The following is a 10970-nucleotide window of genomic DNA, read 5'->3' as shown; positions in this document are numbered from 1 at the left end:
TCACTGGGAGTGTCCTTGGTGACATCCTTGGTGACATCCTTGGGGACATCATGGGGGGGCTGTCCTTGGGGACATGATTGGGGACATCATGGGGGACATCGTTGGGGACGTCCTTGGGGACATCCTTGGGGACATCGGGAGTGGCCCCAAAATCAGCAATAATCGGAAAAATCCTCGTCCACGTAATTGGCGGGAAACCACCCGACCTGGGGACAGAGGGGACACGGTCAGGGGACATGGGGACACCTGGGGGGGACATGGGGGACACCCGACCTGGGGACAGAGGGGACATGGTCAGGGGACACGGGGACACCTGGGGGGGACATGGGGACATGGGGGACACCCGATCTGGGGACAGAGGGACACGGTCAGGGGACACGGGGACACCTGGGGGGGACATGGGGACATCTGAGGGGGACGGGGACTTGGGGATCACCCAGCCTGGGGACAGAGGGGACACGGTCAGGGGACATGGGAACACCTGGGGGGACAGGGACAGAGGGGTCAGGGGACAGGGGGACATGGTGGGGACAATGGGGGGGGGGGCATGGGGGACACCTGGGGGGACATGAGGACACCTGGAGGGGGACAGAGGGGACAGGGGAACACAGGGAGAAAGGGGACAGGGGACAGGGGTATCCCCTCTGTCCCCTGGGGTTGGGGACAGGCTCAGGGGTGTCTGCAGTGTCCCCAATGTCCCCAGTGTCCCCAATGTCCTCAATGTCCCCAGTGTCCCCAGTGTCCCCAACATCCCCCATGTCCCCAATGTCCTCAATGTCCCCAGTGTCCCCAGTGTCCCCAACGTCCCCAACATCCCCCATGTCGCCAATGTTACCAATGTCCCCAGTGTCCCCAGTGTCCCCAACGTCCCCAACATCCCCAATGTCCCCAGTGTCCCCAATGTCCCCACTGTTACCAATGTCCCCAATGTCCCCAACGTCCCCAGTGTTACCAATGTCCCCAATGTCCCCAATATCCCCCATGTCCCCAATGTCCCCAATGTGCCCAACATCCCCAATATCCCCGCTGTCCCCAATGTCCCCAACATCCCCCATGTCCCCAATGTCCCTAATGTCCATAAAGTCCCCAGTGTCCCCAACATCCCCCATGTCCCCAGTATCCCCCATGTCCCCAGTGTCCCCAATGTCCCCAGTGTCCCCAATGTCCCCAACATCCCCAATGTCCCCAGTGTCCCCATTGTCCCCTGTGTCCCCAACGTCCCCTGTGTCCCCAGTGTCCCCAACATCCCCCATATCCCCAGTGTCCCCGAATGTCCCCAGTGTCCCCAGTGTCCCCAATGCCCGCAGTGTCCCCAGGGTTGGGGACAGTGCCCTACCCGGCCGTAGATCTCGCCCTTCCACCAGCCGGGCTGTCCCCTCTTGCTGAGGACGCGCACGATGTCCCCTTCGCGCAGGGACAGCTCTGTCCTGTCCCGCGCGCTGAAGGCGTAACGGGCCTTGGCCGAGCCGAAAGTGCGGGTGGCACCTGGGGACAGGGGGACAGAGGGGACACTGTGACAGGGGACATGGGGACACCCCCAATCCAGCCCCAGATCCAGCCCTAAATATAGCCGGAACTGCGGGTGGCACCTGGGGACACACAGGGGACAGAGGGGACACTGTGACAGGGGACATGGGGACACCCCCAATCCAGCCCCAGATCCAGCCCTAAATACAGCCGGAACTGCGGGTGGCACCTGGGGACACATAGGGGACACTGTGACAGGTGACACGGGAACACCCCCAAATCCAGCCCAAAATACAGCTGAAAATGCAGGTGGCATCTGGGGACACACAGGGGACACTGTGACAGGGGACATGGTGACACCCCCAATCCAGCCCTAGATAGAGCTGAAAATGCAGGTGGCACTTGGGGACACAGAGGACAGAGGGGACACAGTGACAGGGGACACTCCAAAATCCAGCCCTAAATACAGCCAGAACTGCGGGTGGCACCTGGGGACACAGAGGACAGAGGGGACACAGTGACAGGGGACACTCCAAAATCCAGCCCTAAATACAGCCAGAACTGCGGGTGGCACCTGGGGACACACAGGGGACAGAGGGGACACACTGACAGGGGACATGGGGACACCCCCAAATCCAGCCCTAAATACCGCCAGAACTGCGGGTGGCACCTGGGGACACACAGGGGACAGAGGGGACACACTGACAGGGGACATGGGGACACCCCAAATCCAGCCTTAAATAAAGCCAGAACTGCGGGTGGCACCTGGGGACAGGGGGGACACAGGGGACACTGACAGGGGACATGGGGACACCCCAAATCCAGCCTTAAATACAGCCAGAACTGTGGGTGGCACCTGGGGACACACAGGGGACAGAGGGGACACACTGACAGGGGACATGGGGACACCCCCAAATCCAGCCCTAAATACCGCCAGAACTGCGGGTGGCACCTGGGGACACACAGGGGACAGAGGGGACACACTGACAGGGGACATGGGGACACCCCCAAATCCAGCCCTAAGTAGAGCTGAAAATGCAGGTGGCATCTAGGGACACACAGGGGACACTGTGACAGGTGACACGGGGACACCCCAAAATCCAGCCCTCAATAGAGCTGAAACTGAGGGTGGCACCTGGGGACACACAGGGGACACTGTGACAGAGGACATGGTGACACCCCCAGATCCAGTCCTAAACAGAGCTGGAACTGTGTGTGGCACCTGGGGACAGAGGGGACACTGTGACAGGTGACACGGGGACACCCCAAATCCAGCCCTAAATAGAGCTGAAAACGTGGGTGGCATCTGGGGACACGGGGGACAGAGGGGACACGGTGACAGGGGACACCCCAAAATCCAGCCTTAAATACAGCCAGAACTGTGGGTGGCACCTGGGGACAGGGGGGACAGAGGGGACACACTGACAGGGGACATGGGGACCCCCCAAATCCAGCCTTAAATAAAGCTGGAACTGCGGGTGGCACCTGGGGACACAGGGGGGACAAAGGGGACACGGTGACAGGGGACACAGTGACACCCCAAATCCAGCCCTAAATAGAGCCAGAACTGTGGGTGGCACCTGGGGACAGAGGGGACACTGAAAGGGGACATGGTGACACCCCCAGATCCAGCCCTAAATAGAGCTGAAAATGCAAGTGGCACCTGGGGACATGGGGGACACAGGGGACACTGACAGGGGATATGGGGACACCCCAAATCCAGCCCTAAATACAGCCAGAACTGTGGGTGGCACCTGGGGACACACAGGGGACAGAGGGGACACACTGACAGGGGACATGGGGACCCCCCAAATCCAGCCCTAAATAGAGCCAGAACTGTGGGTGGCACCTGGGGACACACAGGGGACAGAGGGGACACTGTGACAGAGGACACGGGGGACAGAGGGGACACTGTGACAGGAGACATGGGGACGCCCCAAATCCAGCCCCAGATCCAGCCCTAAATAGAGCTGAAAATGCAGGTGGCACCTGGGGACAAGGGGGACAGAGGGGACATGGTGACAGAGGACACAGTGACACCCCAAATCCAGCCCTAAATACAGCCAGAACTGCGGGTGGCACCTGGGGACACACAGGGGACACGGTGACAGGGGACACAGTGACAGGGGACACAGTGACACCCCAAATCCAGCCCTAAACACAGCCAGAACTGCGGGTGGCGCCTGGCGACACACAGGGGACAGAGGGGACACGGGGACACCCCAAATCCTAAATCCAACCCCAAACAGAGTCTGGGGACACGGGGGACACAGTGAAGGGGACACGGGGGACACAGGGGACACAGTGAAGGGGACACAGGGGACACAGGGGACACGGTGATGTCCCCAAGTCAAGCCACACCCAATCGTCCCTCAGGGCCACCCCACAACCTCAGGACTCCCGAAATCTTCCCACGGTCACCCCAAAACTCCCAAATCCCCCCGGCCGTGTGTCCCCAATGTCCCCAAAACCCCATCACCAAAACCCCATAAAAGCCCACAAAACCCCGCAACCCCAAAGCCCACAACCCCAAAGCCCACAACCCCAAACCCCACAACCCCACAACCCCAAACCCCGCAACCCCAAACCCCACAACCCCACAACCCCAAATCCCACAACCCCAAACCCCGCAACCCCAAACCCCACAACCCCACAACCCCAAATCCCACAACCCCACAACCCCAAACCCCACAACCCCAAATCCCACAACCCCAAATCCCACAACCCCACAACCCCAAACCCCACAACCCCAAATCCCACAACCCCAAACTCCATAACCCCATAACCCCAAAAACCCATAACCCCATAAACCCCCATAAAACCCCATAAAGCCCCATAAAACCCCAAACCTCACAACCCCATAACCCCACAAACCCCATAATCCCACAACTCCCCAAACCCCATCACCCCATAACCCAACAACCCCACAACCCCATAATCCCATAAAACCCCACAACCCCATAAAACCCCATAACCCCATAAAACCCCAAACACCACAACCCCATACCCCACAACCCCATAAAACCTCAAATCCCACAACCCCACAACCCACAAAACCCCATAAAACCCCATAAAACCCCATAAAAACCCATAAAACCCCAAACCCCACATCCCAAACTCCATAAAACCCCATAACCCCACAACCCCACAAAACCCCATAAAACCCCACAACCCGATAAAACCCCAAACCCCACAACCCCAAACCCCGTAACCCCACAACTCCATAAACCCATAAAACCCCACAAAACCCCATAACCCCACACCCCAAACCCTATAACCCCACAAACCCCAAATAACCCCATAAAACCCCATAACCCCAAACCCACAACCCAAACTCCATAAAACCACACAACCCCCCAACCCCCCAACCCCACAACCCCATAACCCCCCAAAACCCCACAAAACCCCATAAAACCCTTAAACCCCATAAAACCCCACAACCCCATAACCCACAACCCCCCAACCCCACAACCCCACAACCCCATAACCCATAAACCCCAAACCCCACAAAACCCCATAAACCTCCACAAAACCCCATAACCCCCACAACCCCATAACCCCACAAACCCCATAACCCCCCAAAACCCCATAAACCCCCCAAAACCCCACAACCCCATAACCCATAAACCCCAAAACCCCACAACCCCATAACCCACAAAACCCCATAACCCATAATTCCACAACCCCACAACCCCATAACCCATAACCCCACTCCCCAAACTCCATAAAACCCCACAACCCCACAACCCCATAACCCATAAACCCCATAACCCCACAAAACCCCACAACCCCATAATCCCATAACCCCCCCAAAACCCCATAACCCCACAAACCCCATAACCCCACAACCCATAACCCATAACCCCACAAACCCCATAACCCCATAAACCTCCCACAACCCCCCCAACCCCCCAAACCCCATAACCCCATAACCCCCCAAAACCCCATAACCCCACAAACCCCATAACCCATAAACCCCCATAAACCCACCAAAACCCCATAACCCCACAAACCCCATAACCCATAAACACCCATAAACCCACCAAAACCCCATAATCCCACAAACCCCACAACCCCATAACCCCTAAACTCCATAACCCCAAAAACCCCACAACCCCATAACCCATAAACCCCCATAAACCCCCCAAAACCCCATAAACCCCACAAAACCCCATAACCCATAAACCCCATAACCCCCCAAAACCCCACAACCCCATAACCCATAAACCCCCATAAACCCCCCACAATCCCCCAACCCCACAACCCCATAACCAAAAACCCCATAACCCCATAACCCCATAACCCATAAAACCCACAACCCCACAAAACCCCATAAAACCCCATAACCCCATAACCCCCCAAAACCCCACAACCCCATAACCCATAAACCCCCATAAACCCCCCACAATCCCACAACCCCATAACCAAAAACCCCATAACCCCATAACCCCATAACCCCATAACCCATAAAACCCACAACCCCACAAAACCCCATAAAACCCCATAACCCCATAACCCCCCAAAACCCCAAAACCCCAAAACCCCCAACCCCATAACCCATAAACCCCATAACCCCCCAAAACCCCAAAACCCCATAACCCCATAACCCACAACCCCATAACCCCACAAACCCCATAACCCACAAACCCCATAACCCCCCAAACCCCAAAACCCCAACCCCATATCCCCCCAAAACCCCAACCCCATATCCCCCCACGCCAAGCCCCGCTGGGGGCGGCGGGGCCGTACGGGGCTCGCGGGGTCCCGCGCGGCTCTGGGGGTCCCGGTAGGGCAGGGCCAGGGTCGTGTCCAGCCCCTTGAAGCAATCCCGCAGCGAGTTCCGCCCGTAGAACTCCACCAGCTCCTGCGTGACCCCAAAACCGCCCCACACTCCGGGTCAGGGACCCCAAAAATCCCAAAAACCTAAAAACCACCCCAAAACCGCCCCACACTCCGGGTCAGGGACCCCAAAACACCCCCAAAACCCAAAAACCACCCCAAAACCGCCCCACACTCTGGGTCAGGGACCCAAAACCGGGTCAGGGACACCAAAACACCCCCAAAACCCAAAAACCACCCCAAAACCGCCCCACACTCCGGGTCAGGGACCCCAAACCGGGTCAGGGACCCCAAAACACCCCCAAAACCCAAAAACCACCCCAAAACCGCCCCACACTCCGGGTCAGGGACCCAAAACCGCCCCAAACACCGGGTCAGGGACCCCAAACCCCAAAAACCTAAAAAACACCCCAAAACCGCCCCACACTCTGGGTCAGGGACCCAAAACCCAAAAACCACCCCAAAACCGCCCCCCACTCCGGGTCAGGGACCCCAAACTGGGTCAGGGACCCCAAAACACCCCAAACACCCAAAAACCGCCCCACACTCCGGGTCAGGGACCCAAAACCCCAAAAACCCAAAAACCACCCCAAAACCGCCCCACACTCCGGGTCAGGGACCCCAAAACCAGGTCAGGGACCCCAAAACACCCCAAAAACCCAAAAACCACCCCTAAACCGCCCCAATCACCGGGTCAGGGACCCCAAAACACCACAAATACAACCCACACTCCGGGTCAGGGACCCCAAAAATCCCGAACACCGGGTCAGGGACACCAAAACACCCAAAAACCACCCCAAAACCGCCCCAAACACCAGGTCAGGGAGTCCAAAACACCCCAAAAACCCAAATACCACCCCAAAACCGCCCCAAACACCGGGTCAAGGACCCCAAAAATCCCAAACACCGGGTCAGGGACCCAAACACCGGGTCAGGGACCCCAAAACACCCCAAACACCCAAAAACCGCCCTAAAACACCGGGTCAGGGACCCCAAAAACACCCCAAAACCGGGTCAGGGACCCCAAAACCGGGTCAGGGACCCCAAAACACCCCAAACACCCAAAAACCGCCCCACACACCGGGTCAGGGACCCCAAAACCTCCCCAAACACCGGGTCACGGACCCCAAAACACCCCAAAACCCTAAAAACCACCTCAAAACCAGGTCAGGGACCCCAAAAACACCCCAAAACCGGGTCAGGGACCCCAAAACACCCCAAAACCACCCCAAAACCGGGTCAGGGACCCCAAAAATCCCAAACACTGAGTCAGGGACCCCAAAACACCCCAAAAACCGGGTCAGGAACCCCAAAAAACCCCCCAAACCGCCCCAAACACCGGGTCAGGGACCCCAGAAATCCCAAACACTGGGTCAGGGAGCACAAAACCGCCCCAAACACCGGGTCAGGGACCCCAAAACACCCCAAAAACCCAAAAACCACCCCAAAACCGGGTCAGGGACCCCAAAACACCCCAAAACCGCCCCAAACACCGGGTCAGGGACCTCAAAAATCCCAAAACCGAGTCAGGGATCCCAGAAACACCCCAAAAACCCCAAAACCACCCCAAAACCGCCCCAAACACCGGGTCAGGGACCCCAAAAATCCCAAACACCGGGTCAGGGACCCCAAAACCACCCCAAAAACCGCCCCAAAATGGGGTCAGGGAACCCAAAACACCCCCAAAACCCAAAAACCACCCCAAAGCCGCTCCACACTCCGGGTCAGGGACCCCAAAACACCACCAATACACCCCAAACACCGGGTCAGGGACCCCAAAAATCCCAAACACCGGGTCAGGGACACCAAAACACCCAAAAACCACCCCAAAACCGCCCCAAACACCAGGTCAGGGAGTCCAAAACACCCCAAAAACCCAAATACCACCCCAAAACCGCCCCAAACACCGGGTCAAGGACCCCAAAAATCCCAAACACCGGGTCAGGGACCCCAAAACCGGGTCAGGGACCCAAAACCCCAAAAACCACCCCAAAACCGCCCCAAACACCGGGTCAGGGACCCAAACACCGGGTCAGGGACCCCAAAACACCCCAAACACCCAAAAACCGCCCTAAAACACCGGGTCAGGGACCCCAAAAACACCCCAAAACCGGGTCAGGGACCCCAAAACCGGGTCAGGGACCCCAAAACACCCCAAACACCCAAAACCCGCCCCACACACCGGGTCAGGGACCCCAAAACCTCCCCAAACACCGGGTCACGGACCCCAAAACACTCCAAAACCCTAAAAACCACCTCAAAACCAGGTCAGGGACCCCAAAAACACCCCAAAACCGGGTCAGGGACCCCAAAACACCCCAAACACCCAAAAACCGCCCCACACACCGGGTCAGGGACCCCAAAACCTCCCCAAACACCGGGTCACGGACCCCAAAACACCCCAAAACCCTAAAAACCACCTCAAAACCAGGTCAGGGACCCCAAAAACACCCCCACACACCGGGTCAGGGACCCCAAAACACCCCAAAACCACCCCAAAACCGGGTCAGGGACCCCAAAAATCCCAAACACTGAGTCAGGGACCCCAAAACACCCCAAAAACCGGGTCAGGAACCCCAAAAAACCCCCCAAACCGCCCCAAACACCGGGTCAGGGACAGCAAAAATCCCAAACACCGGGTCAGGGACCCCAGAAATCCCAAACACTGGGTCAGGGAGCACAAAACCGCCCCAAACACCGGGTCAGGGACCCCAAAACACCCCAAAAACCCAAAAACCACCCCAAAACCGGGTCAGGGACCCCAAAACACCCCAAAACCGCCCCAAACACCGGGTCAGGGACCTCAAAAATCCCAAAACCGAGTCAGGGATCCCAGAAACACCCCAAAAACCCCAAAACCACCCCAAAACCGCCCCAAACACCGGGTCAGGGACCCCAAAAATCCCAAACACCGGGTCAGGGACCCCAAAACCACCCCAAAAACCGCCCCAAAATGGGGTCAGGGAACCCAAAACACCCCCAAAACCCAAAAACCACCCCAAAGCCGCTCCACACTCCGGTCAGGGACCCCAAAACACCACCAATACACCCCAAACACCGGGTCAGGGACCCCAAAAATCCCAAACACCGGGTCAGGGACACCAAAACACCCAAAAACCACCCCAAAACCGCCCCAAACACCAGGTCAGGGAGTCCAAAACACCCCAAAAACCCAAATACCACCCCAAAACCGCCCCAAACACCGGGTCAAGGACCCCAAAAATCCCAAACACCGGGTCAGGGACCCCAAAACCGGGTCAGGGACCCAAAACCCCAAAAACCACCCCAAAACCGCCCCAAACACCGGGTCAGGGACCCAAACACCGGGTCAGGGACCCCAAAACACCCCAAACACCCAAAAACCGCCCTAAAACACCGGGTCAGGGACCCCAAAAACACCCCAAAACCGGGTCAGGGACCCCAAAACCGGGTCAGGGACCCCAAAACACCCCAAACACCCAAAACCCGCCCCACACACCGGGTCAGGGACCCCAAAACCTCCCCAAACACCGGGTCACGGACCCCAAAACACTCCAAAACCCTAAAAACCACCTCAAAACCAGGTCAGGGACCCCAAAAACACCCCAAAACCGGGTCAGGGACCCCAAAACACCCCAAACACCCAAAAACCGCCCCACACACCGGGTCAGGGACCCCAAAACCTCCCCAAACACCGGGTCACGGACCCCAAAACACCCCAAAACCCTAAAAACCACCTCAAAACCAGGTCAGGGACCCCAAAAACACCCCCCACACACCGGGTCAGGGACCCCAAAACACCCCAAAACCACCCCAAAACCGGGTCAGGGACCCCAAAAATCCCAAACACTGAGTCAGGGACCCCAAAACACCCCAAAAACCGGGTCAGGAACCCCAAAAAAACCCCCAAACCGCCCCAAACACCGGGTCAGGGACAGCAAAAATCCCAAACACCGGGTCAGGGACCCCAGAAATCCCAAACACTGGGTCAGGGAGCACAAAACCGCCCCAAACACCGGGTCAGGGACCCCAAAACACCCCAAAAACCCAAAAACCACCCCAAAACCGGGTCAGGGACCCCAAAACACCCCAAAACCGCCCCAAACACCGGGTCAGGGACCCCAAAAATCCCAAAACCGAGTCAGGGATCCCAGAAACACCCCAAAAACCCCAAAACCACCCCAAAACCGCCCCAAACACCGGGTCAGGGACCCCAAAAATCCCAAACACCGGGTCAGGGACCCCAAAACCACCCCAAAAACCGCCCCAAAATGGGGTCAGGGAACCCAAAACCACAAAAACCCCCAAAACTACCCCAAAACTGGGGTTAGGGACCCCAAAAACCCTAAATACACCCCAAACACTGGGTCAGGGACCCCAAAACACCCCAAAACCGGGTCAGGGACCACAAAACCACCCCAAAAACAACCCAAAACACCCCAAAAACCCCCAAACCACCCCAAAACCGGGTCAGGGACCCCAAAACCACCTCAAACCGGGTCAGGGACCCCAAAAAACCCCAAAACCTTGTCAGGGATCCCAAAACCACGAAAACCACCCCAAAACGGGGTCAGGGACCCCAAAAAACCCCAAAAACCGCCCCAAAACGGGGTCAGGGACCCCAAAAAGACCAAAACCTCAAAACCCACCCCAAAACTGGAGTCAGGGACCCCAAAAACACAAAA

At 57.7% G+C, this 10970-nt stretch overlaps 1 protein-coding gene across 1 annotated transcript in view; it reads right to left on the bottom strand.

The window, feature by feature from the left end:
* The window catches only part of LOC132340956 (proto-oncogene vav-like), a 34330-nt gene continuing 23360 nt past the window's right edge, over positions 1–10970 (bottom strand). The window contains exons 15-17 of the mRNA XM_059872209.1: positions 6217–6331; positions 1337–1485; positions 1–206 (exon numbers count right to left, since the gene is read on the bottom strand). Of these exons, the coding sequence (XP_059728192.1) occupies positions 153–206; positions 1337–1485; positions 6217–6331 (318 nt within the window). The 3' untranslated portion in view covers positions 1–152. The remainder of the gene's footprint in view (positions 207–1336; positions 1486–6216; positions 6332–10970) is intronic.

This window comes from Haemorhous mexicanus, chromosome 34 (assembly GCF_027477595.1).
Source record: "Haemorhous mexicanus isolate bHaeMex1 chromosome 34, bHaeMex1.pri, whole genome shotgun sequence".
Lineage (NCBI taxonomy): Eukaryota > Metazoa > Chordata > Aves > Passeriformes > Fringillidae > Haemorhous > Haemorhous mexicanus.
This window is presented reverse-complemented; position numbering and strand designations above follow the sequence as displayed.